The sequence below is a fragment of the Microtus ochrogaster genome, chromosome 8, assembly GCF_000317375.1.
Source record: "Microtus ochrogaster isolate Prairie Vole_2 chromosome 8, MicOch1.0, whole genome shotgun sequence".
In the NCBI taxonomy this organism is placed as follows: Eukaryota; Metazoa; Chordata; class Mammalia; order Rodentia; family Cricetidae; genus Microtus; species Microtus ochrogaster.
Window position 1 is genome coordinate 66,903,004 of NC_022015.1, and position 12,784 is coordinate 66,915,787.

The window sequence follows — 12,784 nt, forward strand, 5'->3', positions numbered from 1 at the left end:
AGTTCCAGACCAGCCGGAGCTAAACATAGTGAGTTTGTTTGTCTCAAAACAAACAAAAACAACAAAAAAGAAATACAGTAATGAGAGATGTCCAGTCAGGTCTTGGACCATCCCATAGTGAAAGAAAATCTTATCAACTATCAACCATCTCTACAGAATTTCAGCCCCGTGCATCCAACCAACTCATCAACTCCTAGAGCCAGGCCTTTGCGGTCAATACCTGTAGTATCAATTCATGGAAGGCTAAGGCAAAACAATCGGAAGTTCAAGTCACCATGGATTACAAAGCAATACTCTTGTCTCAAAAAAAGGAAAAAAGAAAAGAAAATTGGCAGTTGAATTGATAATAAATACACTGATTTAATGTTTATTTCCTCTATTAAAAAAAGTATCACATACCTTCTTTTTAGAGTTTGAAGGTTCAACAGGAGGATTGAACGTCATTGCTGCCATGCTGTAAGTCTCAAAAAGTTCAACTGCAGATCTATAATTTAAGAAATATTAAGATTTGCAGAGAAACTACTGTTAGGTATATGACTTTTTAAGAGCTACTCTGTATCTGAAAATAACATCAAGCATTCAACCAACTCATTCATTTAATATACAAACTAGTCAGGCTTGGTGGCGCACGCCTTTAATCCTAGCAATTTAGAGGCAGAGGCAGGCGAATCTCTGCAAATTCAAGGCCAGCCTGGTCTACAAAGCAGTTCTTGGACTGCCAGAGGTACTTAGAGAGGCCCTGTCTCAACACTAAATAAATAAAACCTAACTCCTCTGTAGTATCAACACTATCTTACTAAAGTTACCTCAGAAAAATCTAGTATTCACACTCAGAAATGCAGGCCTACAGCCCAGGAAGATTGCTAAGCAGATGTCGACCAGCTCGTATGATTGAATCCCAATTCAACTAGTGATATTGATGATAAGCAATTAAATCTGTCACTGGAACTAGAGGAAGGAAACAGACTTGTCATCCATTGACTTTAAATATCACTCAACCCTTCAGCTATTAACCTGGATGAAAAACAAGGACAGGACATTCACAACAGAAAACATGCCAACACCCAGACCATGTAAGTAAACCCTGGTCAGCTGGGGTTACTAGGAGCCACATTACTGTAATGAGAGGCACAAGGACTGCACTCACACCCCAAGCTTCATTCCCCAAGAGAAGAAAGCATTTTCCACTGACCAAGCCTTACAGACAAACCTGGGCTTCATCTTACCCCAGAAAAGGAAAACTGGCACAGAGGAGGCAAATGATCAAGACGATTAATGAAAATACCAGAAGAATTACTAAAAACAATGACGAAGAATCTACTCTTTTCCCTTTTTAAAAAAGCAGTGTTAGTAGGGGTCTGCTGAGGATATGACTCAATGAACAGCGCTTAGTCAGTGCATGCCAGAGCTTTACTTATGTTCCTTACGATGCACAAGTTAAAAAAAAAAAAAAGGAACAAGGCTAGAGGTAGACATGGGAGGCTGTGAAAAAGAAAAAGCAGCCTCTGTATTTGGTAAGGCCAAGAATTATCTCTATTTCCCACAAAGGACTTATAGAAATCAGTAAAGTTGACCCTCATTTGCAGGGCACAGCAGCTAACTATATTAGCAATTTAAAAATACAAAATAGGTTGATTCAGTGGCTAACTTTAATTTTAGGGAATGCGATGCATTCTTCTGACCCCCTGAAGCACCCAGCACATATGTCGTGCACAGACACATATGTGTGGGCATAACACTCATAAACACAAATAAATCTAATTTTTTTCATTTGAAATAACTAAATCTAATATTTCAAGACAAGCACGAAAAGTGAATTTTAAGAGAATTCTTCCAATCTTAAAAGGTAACAACTAGCCAGGCACAGTGGTGCACACCTGTAATCCCAAGTGCTTGGGAGGTGGAGGCAAGAGGATCAAGAGTGTAAGTTCATCACACATAAACACATTCTTATATGGTTAAATTTATGGCCATTCCAGGTTCCATGAACCCTGTCTCGAACGATTAAACAAAATTCCATTTTTGTTCAGACTTTAAAGACAGTATGAAATCAGTAGCCTAAAATTCATATGATATCTAAATTTTTAAAAAAATCTATGGGCTTATAAAAAGAAAAAAGAAAAACCTGGTGCAGGGCAAACTGCTTGGCTGCTAAAATGCTTATCATGCAATCATGAGGATCTGAGTTCAATCCTTGTCACCATATTAAAAAGAAAAATAAACGAAGTCACGTGTAGTTATTTGTAATTCCCAAACTGGATGGCAGGGGTTCACTGGCCAGCAAGTCTAAATCCTATTTCAAAATAATAACGTGGCTGGCTTCTGAGGAACAATAGACAATTTGACCCCTAGCCTCTCAAAGCTCTTATACACACATGCACCTGTAAACACAGACACACACACTTACACACAAATATAAAAGGGCAAAGTCCAGTTACAGAGTTTTTTAAGTCTTAGAATAAGTTGGTGCTTTGGGTTTGATCCCAAGCACAAAAAAACAAAACAAAACAAACAAAAAGAAATCCTAAACAGGTCACGTGACACACATTTTAGCCCTTGGGAGGCAGAATCAAGTGGATTTCTGAGTTCCAGGCCAGCCAAGGTGACACAGTGAGAACCTGTCTCGACAAGCAGAAACATAAACACTATCAGAGGGTACCTTCGGCTCAGCTCAGGCTTGAGGGCCTCGGAGCCTTCAGACGGGGCCCCAGCGAGCAGGTGAGCTGCAAATCTTTGCACGACAGGATGGTAATGCCTCTGACGAGGAAAGAGACATTATTCGCAGGTTAGTACTTCCTAAAACACAAGCTACAGCTTATTTTGCAACTTTCTTAAAAAAACAAAAACATGTATACAAATCACATAAGGGTATTGTCTTTGGACCAGGAAATTTGCTGTGAGATTTGATCTCCTACAACTGCCAGGGAAGCTTCACCCATGGTACCTCAACAGTATGGCTGCCTAAACAAGGGCAGCCTGCCAATGTGAAAGGAGACATTCTGACAAGGGCCCTATGCCTAGACAAAGCGCTACAGGTAACTACGGACTGCAGAGAGTGGGAGAATTAGTCTTCCCCAGGGTTGATTCCCTTAACTGGTTATCCAATACCAAGTGGTTGGCCCTGAAATCATAATATATACGAAATGATCAACAGATTTGGCAAGTTGTATTTATGCATTTATGTGTAAGTATTTATGTAATTATATAATATATAATTTGTGTATGTATGTTTGTGTGTATATAAGTGTGTACATATATATACACACACGTATATATAAACAATAAAGAAAGGTCATTAATTTGATAGGGAATTAGGGGAGGTGGACATGAGAGGGGATGGAGAAAAGAAATGGAAAGGGAAAATGATATGACTATTCTTTAATTTTTAAAAAGTAAAAATTTTTTTTGTTTGTTTTTTGAGACAGGGTTTCTCTGTGGTTTTGGAGCCTGTCCTGGAACTAGCTCTTGTAGACCAGGCTTGTCTCGAACTCACAAAGATCCGCCTGCCTCTGCCTCCCAAGTGCTGGGATTAAAGGTGTGCGCCACCACCGCCCGGCTAAAAAGTAAAATTTTTAAAAGGCTAAAGAAAATTATTAGCCAGGTGTGGTAGAGCACACCTTTAATACCAGCACTTGGGAGGGAGAGGTCTCACAGAGTTCTCTGAGTTCTAGGACAGCCAGGGCTACAAAGAGTCCCTGACTCAAACAAAACCGAAGAATACCTTCATTCTCAGGATTAAAATACGTATCTGGGGATTGGAGAGATGGCTTAGTGGTTAAGAGCACTGACTGCCCTTCCAGTGGAGCCAGGTTCAATTCCCAGCACCAGTATGGCAGCTGTCTGTAGCTCCAATTCCAAGAGGAACCAACGCCCTCTTTTGGCCTCCATGGGCACTGCATGCATGGTACACTTGTATACATGCAGTCAAAACACTCATACACAAAATAATGTAAAAAAATATATACACATTTGTGAAATGACCAAGTTAACAGTATAAAAAAGAACCATCAAAAGACAGTTTCTATTTCATAGTGAAAAATAATTTACCACAGTTTCTATAGGGCTCACTCTAATGCTGGCCTCACTATAGGATCCTGGCGCTGTAGGTGAACCTCCTTTGCAATGGAGTCTATCGAAGTCTCCTTGTAGGATCCAATACTGTATAAATATGCCTGGTAAGAAATCCTGCTTTTTCTGAATAGTGTTAGGGAACCTTCAATAAATCTCTATAAGCTCATGACAAGTCTACCACACTCTCTCCTGTTTCAGAAAACTACTCAACAGCTTCAGGACTACAGTAGTGAAGACATTCCAGAGCACACACATGAGCGCTCTGGCAGTCACATGTGAGGAAAGAGAGGAGAAGGGGGGGAATGGAGGATGGAGGGACGGAAGGGCCCCTCACCCGCAGTGTATGCAGCTCCCACAGTGCAGTGTTCTGTGCATTGCAGTACTCTGGCTCCTCCAGCTCAGGCAGGAACACCCCACTGCCTTGGGACTCGTTATCAAGCAACAGATCTGTCCTGGGAAAAGTCTGCAACATCACATGAAAAGGAAGAATTAACTAAGTTAAAGAACGAAACTGGCCCGTTCTTACATTTAAATTTGTGGTTATACTAAGGGCTACAATTTTACATCTTTCAAGCCTAGTTTTAATAAGAAATAATTTACATCTGTATCATTTGGTTTGGAGAGATTTATCAAATCTTCAAAGATAGCATATTCACCTTCCAATCTCACTTTAGCAAATCTTTTTTTTTTTTTTTTTTGGCTTTTTGAAACAGGACAACCCTAGCTGTCCTGAAACTAACTCTGCAGACTAGGCTGGCCTCAAACTCAGAGAGATTCACTTGCCTCTGCCTCCTGAGTGCTGGGATTAAAGGCATGAGCCACCGTCAACTGGCAAAGAATTTTTGTTACAGAAATATTACAGCATTATTTATTTTTTAAATTTTTTATCCATTTTACATACCAACTACTACAGATCCCCTCCCTCCTCTCCTTCCACTCCCCCAACCATTTCTCCCATGGAGAGTCAACAAAGCCTGGCACATTAAGTTGAGGCAGACCAAGCCCCTCCCCGCCCCCTATCAAGGCTGTGCAAGGCATATAGCATTACTTATGAGCAATTTCTAAATTCATTAGGAAAACAAAGAAGCAGCTGTGAATGAGGAACCCACTTCTGCCTATTTCTTAACACACAATAGTGTATCGGGCACACTGCAAGTGGGCAGCAGGGTGGGCAATAAGTTGGACAGTAACTAGGGCATGCCGGCTGCTCCACCTTTACCGTCCACCAGCACCGCTGCTGAGTGACTTCTGTGACTGCTGGCTGAGTCACTTCCCTCCTCTGCACCCTTAGCCCAGCTGAAAAGTGGAACAAGTAAGAACTGCTAGAGTTATCTCAGTTATAAAAACCAAGTAATGCCTTGTTTGTGAAGAGCTTGTAACAATGACAAGTGCACTGTAAGAACTGTGTTTGCTAAACAAAGAACTAAAAAATCTTAATCATTAAAAATATAAAGTAGGAAATTTATACTGACATGAGAATATCTTTTATTATTCACTCTAAACCCAGTATATAACACAATTCACATCACGTCCTTTCCATGAAAACAAAGTGTTGCTTGTATGCTGCACAGACGCTCATACAGGGCAGTAAGGACAGACACCAAGTGGTGAAAATGGCTGCCTCAGAAGGTATCGTAAACTGCTTTGTTTCTGTTAGTACCTGATTTTGTTACAAATATGAATCCCCCCCCTTTTTTTTTTAAAGAAATGTGATCTTACTAAGCTGGTGTTATGTGCCTTTAATCCCAGCACTTGGGAGGCAAAAGCAGTCAGGTACTTTGTGAGTCTGCATAGCTAGCTCCAGGCCAGCACTACACAGTTGGACGCTGACTCAAATGAGAAAGACAGGCTCCCAGGCTGCTATTCAGACTGGCCTAAAACTCCTGGGCTTGAGCTGTCCTCCTGCATCAGTCCCCGGTGTAACTGCAGGCACGAACTACTGCACCTGGCTACCAAATATTTTAGTAACAATGATAACTATCAAGGACAGAGACACACAAACAAGCACAGTGCAGCACACCATGAAAACTTGGCTCGATTTCCTCACACCAGTACTTACATGCATCAATATTCTGGTAGTCGCTAAAAGGCCAATGCTTGAATTTGGAAGAACCTGCAGAGCAAGCGTACAGAGGCGCTTGATGAAGGCAAGAGCTCGCTGATGAGAAACCTGCTTTCTGCGCTTGGTTAGCATGACATCAAGGCAGTGGAGTACAATCTCAATACCATCGTTGGTAGCACCTAGAACAGACATCCTTCAGAGTCAATGTCATTATGCTTTTATTATGCAACTACCTGAACTCCAGAAAACCCGCAAAATGAATCATTATCCTGCTGCAAATCATCCTCCTAGTCAGTAGAGCAATGCTCAGAGATGCTCTGGGCTGCATTTACAGCACTTCCTGTCAACCCCAAAAGTTCTTTTACCCCAAGTCTTATATACCATTAACTACAGACGCAAGGCAAGAAGAAGCCCGCATTTTATGCACCAGATCCTATTTCTCATCGGCTACAATTATGATCATAACATAGTCTCAGACTATACATACGTACCAAACAAGAATCTTCTAAGAACATACCTGCGTGTAATTTAAACAATGTCTTGTAGAGATGTGTATAGAATTTCATCGGGTCAATATTTAGAACATCACCTTTGAGATGACAACAAACACAAATTAGGTTAAGTTACGGTCTTCAGGAATAAAGCAAATAAAACCTAAGACAGCAACTCACCTTGTCCAGAAAGAATATGAAAAGCAGTCTGAACACAGTGAAGACTTTCTTGATAACTTAGGTTCTTTAAAAAAAAAAAAAATGGCAACTAAGAATGATTGTTACCATTTCTATCATGAAAAAACAATCCACTAATAGCTACTTACACCAGACTCAATGAGGGTATGAAGAACCACTAACAAATCATCAAAGAACTCCACATTTATAAGATGTGCAAACCTAGAGTCAAATAAAACTGAGTTACTAAATAATCCAAAAGCAGAAATAAAACAAGTAAAAATAGCTTGATTTTAAAACTGCATTTTAAATATTACTTACTTCAAACTGTTAGTCATAATGGAAATAGGAGATCACTGACAGCTTTCCCTTAATTCAGCCTGGCCTGCCTCTGCCTCCCGAGTGCTGGGATTAAAGGCGTGCACCACCATCGCCTGGCCAGACTGACCTTTTACACAGTTCTCACACTGCTGGACATTATACTTGGTAGGAATAGATGAGGCATCAGTGAAAATACTCTGTCCTGAGAAACAAGTTACCAAGAGCAAACGACTGCCCTGACTAAATGCATTAGGTTTCTACAAACCACAAGGAGGCAGCAGAAATAACTTCTTAGGAAACAGGAAGCAGTAAAAAAGAAAGAATTCTGCTGGGCAGTGGTGGCACATGCTTTTAATCACAGCACTCTGGAGGCAGAGGCAGTCGAATCTCTGTGAGTTCAAAGCCAGTCTGATCTACAGAGTGAATTCCAGGATAGCCAGGGCTACACAAAAAACCCTGTCTCAAAAAAGAAAATAAAAGCCGGGCGGTGGTGGCTCATGCCTTTAATCCCAGCACTTGGGAGGCAGAGGCAGGCGGATCTCTGTGAGTTTGAGATCAGCCTGGTCTACAAAAGCTAGTTCCAGGACAGGCTCCAAAACCACAGAGAAACCCTGTCTCGAAAAATCAAAAAAGAAAAAAAGAGAGAAAGGATTCTGCCATTTATGAGAACATGGACTTTGGTCGTTGAGGGAGCTACAGCCAGGCAGTGCATATACAAGGTCTCAGGTTCAAGCCTTGGTACTTAACTTGGGAATATAGACACTATTACAGCTTGAAAATAAAATGGAAACATCGTTGGACTGGTGACTAATGACTGTGTGACACTACACTGCATCACTTGACTGCTCTAGGCTTCTATTTTTGAAATGACTAAGGCAGCAGAGTTCAGGAATCTTCTCAGCTGGTAGGTGTTAGAATACTCGGTACACTACTAAACATCAGGCACAAAAGTACTGCCAGGCGGTGGTGGCACACGCCTTTAATCCTAGCACTCGGGATATAGACGCAAGCGGATCTCTGTGAGCTCGAGGTTAGCCTGGTCTACAAGAGCTAGTTCCAGGACAGTCCCCAAAGCTACAGAGAAACCCTTTCTCAAAAAAAAGTCTGTTAAAGCTGTGTAAACCTCTGAACAAAGAAGTGAGAGATTACACACATACTGCTACCAATTTTGTGGGAAGCAATGTGGCATTTTTTAACCAGAATTTAAAATGAGAACACCCTTTCATCTGGAAATATGTGTGCACAAGTACATGAAGATATAAATGTATTCTCTGGTCTGAGGATGCTCAGTTGGCTGACTGCATGCCTAGCATGCATAAGGTTCAGAGTTCAAGCCTCAGCACTGAATAAACTGGATGGTGGTGAATGCCTAGAACCCCAGCACTTGGAAAGTGGAGGCAGAATAATCAGAAGTTCAAGGTCATCTTTGACTCCACAACAAGTTTGAGTCAAAGATGTTGCTACGTGGGGCCTTTCTTCAAAAGTCCCAAAGATAAAATGAAAAAAACTCTACAAAAAGAAAAGAAAGAAACGGTCCCTATGTGTTACCATGGAAAAATCTCCCAAGTAACTTAAAGGAACTTACAGGATACTACAAAACAGTCTTCCACTTATTTCAAAAAAGACAAGCGGAGACAGAGACACAAACACATACATAGGAGCGGAAGCTTATTTTAAATTTCATATTCTTTTGGGCTTGCAAAATGAGCATATATTATTTGAAAAAGAAAGTCTACTTTTTAAAGAATTAGGGAATTAACCATAAAAAAAAAAAAAACAACAGATGAATCAGGAGAATCAGGAGTGACGGTTCACAGCTTCATGCAATAAGCTAAAGGCAGCTTCTAGGCTAGCCTGGAATACAGAGTAAAATCCAAGTCAAAGCAAAACAAAATCACTGCAGTAGAAACAATCCCTCCTTTGCTCCGGCTTCTTGGGAGGCTTTCAATGACAATGGCATTACGTTTCATACGGAAGCACAAGCGTGTAAGCTCCAGTCACGAGTGGCTGTAAAGACCAGAACTATTGCTTCCAGCCAGAGATATATTTCTAAGATGATTTCTAAATCTCTGCTACTAAACATGGCTAACATGGTTAAAGTTTCTTTTTTTTTAACATTTATTTATTTATTAAGTATACAGAGATCTGCCTGCATATGTCCCTGCAGGCCAGAAGAGTGCACCAGATCTCATTACAGATGGTTGTGAGCCACCATGTGGTTGCTGGGAATTGAACTCAGGACCTTTGGAAGAGCAGGCAGTGCTTTTAACCTCTGAGCCATCTCTCCAGCCCTATGGCTAAAATTTCAAGTTGCATCTGTAGAATGGCATCAATAACTGAGTGGTGAATCTTAAGAATTCTAGAAACATATTAAGTAGAAAGAAAAAAAAAAAGGTAAATTTTAAAAAGTTTGAAATGAGAAAAGCAAAACCCCCACAAGGAAAGGCTGCTGCATAAAAAAGGAATGAGAAGGGGAGCATTAGGACAGCATCGGGGACATGCAGAGAGACAGCTATGCTACCAGTACATATGTGCAAAGGGTCTAAAGGGTTCAGCCTACACAGTCCTTACTTGGCAAGACCTTCTAGAACTGCTGGCAGAAGAGGTGACCTCTGGGCCTTCTTCAAAATTCTGAAGTAGGTCACAAACACAATATTCAGAGTCTCTGTGTGCTGGCAGAGAAATCAGACAAGAACACCTTAGAACCAGCAGGTAGCTCTCCTGAGTTAGACAAGTTCAGCTTTCCTTTCCCTTTCTCATCCCTCCCACAATTCAGACTTTGAAACAAACAGAATGAAGACATACGTCTGGTGGTCTCAAAACCTGGCAGGCATCTCACTGTACTTTCTTATATATCACAAAAATTATCTACCTAAGACCCATGAAATAAACCAAAATGATATAACTTTAAGTTGAAACCATTTATAATTAAAATCATTTAGTAAAACATCTTGGGAGTATGACAGAGTAGAAGTGCCCACCAGTTTCAGCTTTCTCTCGGTGCTCTCTGAAGCTTCAGCCTCCCGAAGTTCCCGCTCCAGTTTCTCCTCTGCTTTCTTCCACTGAAAAGACAAAGCGAGGGGTGGGTAAGAAATACACACCAGTGAAGGAAAAAATGAGATAGGGTGTCAACACTCTACACGGTAAGACCACATATGGTCTAAGAATATAAATATGAGAAGAGGCAGAAAAGAATGGATATGATACACAAGCGAGCTAAATTGGTAACACTGGTTGCCCCTAGGAAAAAGGTGGAAGGATAAAATCAGAGAAAGAGGGACAGAGAGGATTCCTACTCTAACTCTGGTAACAAGTGAATGTTTATAAAGATTCTCAGCATTAGTGGGGCAGTGGTAGGGCACACCTTTAATCCCAGCACTCAGGAGGCAAAGGCAGGGGATCTCTGTGAGTTCAAGGCCAGCCTAACCTACAAGAGCTAGTTCCAGAACGACAGGCTCCAAAGTGACAGAGAAACCATCTCAAAAAACCAAAAGGTTGCTCAGCATTAGCAGGGTAGTGATAGCGCACCCCTTTAATCCCAGCACTCAGTAGGCAGAGGCAGGCGGATCTCTGTGAGTTCAAGGCCAACCTAATCTACAAGAGCTAGTTCCAGGACAGGCTCCAAAGCTACAGAGAAACCATCCCAAAAAACCAAAAGGTTGCTCAGCATTATGAACTTTTTACATGTGCTACACGTATCATCGCATATAAACTGTAAACTGACCCTAATAGTAGGTACTATTTGCCCTTCTTCAAAAGTGTCAGAAAGGAAAAGTGACTGGATTTCAAGCCAGATTTAAGAGACCAGAACTTTGGTCAATAAAACAAGTGGATCAATAAAAACAAGTGAGTGCACCCTTTCTGTCAAGGAAAATGAAATCTGTACTTCATGACTCTAAACTGCTTCTCATAGACACCCACACACAAATAAGTAAGTAAACAAATAAACAAATATAGAAAAACTTTTTTTAACTTGGGAGTGGTGGCTGTGGTTCAGTGGGAAAAGACACTTGCTGCCAAGCCTGTGAACTTGGGAACAATCCCCAGAAACCACACGGTAGGAAAGAGCTTCCACAAGTTGTCTTCTGACCTCTAAACACATACCATACCATTCACATACGTACATGTGTGTACACATATATGCATACATGAAAAAAAATTAAAAGCTTAAAAAATAGCTCTAACCAACTAAAGGATAAGTCTACATAGTTAAAAAAAAATTACCTGTCGCTCTTTGTCAACAGTTGTCAGTCTAAGTTGATTTTAAGAAAAGGTGTTTTTGTAGAAAAAAAAGGGGGGGGATGGAATTCTCTAAATACTTTGGATTTCAAACTTGTTTTCTTTCTCTCTTGAGGGAAAATTTTGTTAGGTTCCAGATGCTGGTGTCAAACTGGACTCAAGCAATCCTCTTGCGTCAACCTTCCATATAGTTAGGAATATATAATCTCATATGACTACCAGATTTTAATTATTTTTATGACTTAAGTATGATTTAAAATTGGGCATGGCAGAACAGGCCTACAACCCAGCATTCTGAAGGTAAGGGAGGAAAACCCCAAGGCCAACATAGGCTACATAGTAGAACCTTGTCTCAAATAAGTCCTTTCTTGATAGCATCATCAACAAACAGTGCAGAGAAAACCAGATGTCCACAAAGAGAAGGAAACCAGACCCCTCTCTTTCATCCTGCATAAAAAACAGCTCCAAATGGATCAAAGATCTACTGTAAAACTTGAAATTCTACAATTACTAGGCGAGAAGGTACAGCATAGGCATAAGAGAGGACTGTCTAAATAGAACTTTAGTTGTTGGGAAATAAGGCCATTAGGAAACTAAAATACTAAAGCTCATAGAATAGATCTTTGCCAGCTACATATCTGACAGAGGATTATTATCTAAAATACATAAAGAACTCAAAACATCAAGAATACAACTACTTCAGCCAAAAATAGATAAAGGGCCAGAGAGAAGGCTCAGCAAGTAAAGACATTTGCTACCAAGCCCAATAACCTGAGTTTGGTCCCAAGGCCAAACATGACAAAGAGAACCTAGTTGTCAAAATTTTTAGAAAGATCTGAATGAGGGGCTAGAGCTTAAATGAGAATGCCTCCCTATTGTCTCATACATTTGAATGCTTGGTCCTCAGTTAATAAAACTAAGAAAGATTAGGAGATGTAGCCTTGTTGGAGGTGTGTTACAAGGGGTGGGCTTTGAGGTTTCAAAAAAAAAATCTAAAAGAGAATCCTCAAAAAAGAAGAATATGAATTACAAATAAAAAGTTTTCAACATCATTAACTATGATGTAAATACAAATTAAAAGCACTTTGAGATTCCATCTTACCCAGTCAGTATGGCAATCACCAAGAAATTATTAACACCTAGGCGGTGGTACACATGCAGTTAAATCCAGCATGCAGAGGCAGGTAGAACTCTGAGTTTGAGGCTAGTCTGGTCTACATAGCAAGTTCCAGAACAGACAAGGCTACACAGAGAAACCTTGTATCAAAAATAAACAAAAATAAAAACAAAGAAGAGGAAGAGGAGGAAAAAAGAGGAGGAGAAGAAAAGGAAGAGAAGAAATAGGAGGAGGAGGAGAAGAAAGGAAGGGAGGGAGGGAGGGAGGGAGGGAGGGAGTAGAAGACATGCTCTTTAATAGAGTTTG

At 40.6% G+C, this 12,784-nt stretch overlaps 1 protein-coding gene across 1 annotated transcript in view; it reads right to left on the reverse strand.

Annotated features, from left to right (window-relative positions):
- Noc3l (NOC3 like DNA replication regulator) overlaps positions 1-12,784 on the reverse strand; it is a 33,162-nt gene that overhangs the window by 1,349 nt on the left and 19,029 nt on the right. Inside the window, exons 12-20 of the mRNA XM_005352209.1 lie at positions 10,104-10,184; positions 9,694-9,794; positions 6,951-7,023; positions 6,805-6,868; positions 6,651-6,722; positions 6,131-6,312; positions 4,406-4,534; positions 2,660-2,757; positions 400-484 (exon numbers count right to left, since the gene is read on the reverse strand). Coding sequence (XP_005352266.1) covers positions 400-484; positions 2,660-2,757; positions 4,406-4,534; positions 6,131-6,312; positions 6,651-6,722; positions 6,805-6,868; positions 6,951-7,023; positions 9,694-9,794; positions 10,104-10,184 — 885 coding nt within the window. The remainder of the gene's footprint in view (positions 1-399; positions 485-2,659; positions 2,758-4,405; positions 4,535-6,130; positions 6,313-6,650; positions 6,723-6,804; positions 6,869-6,950; positions 7,024-9,693; positions 9,795-10,103; positions 10,185-12,784) is intronic.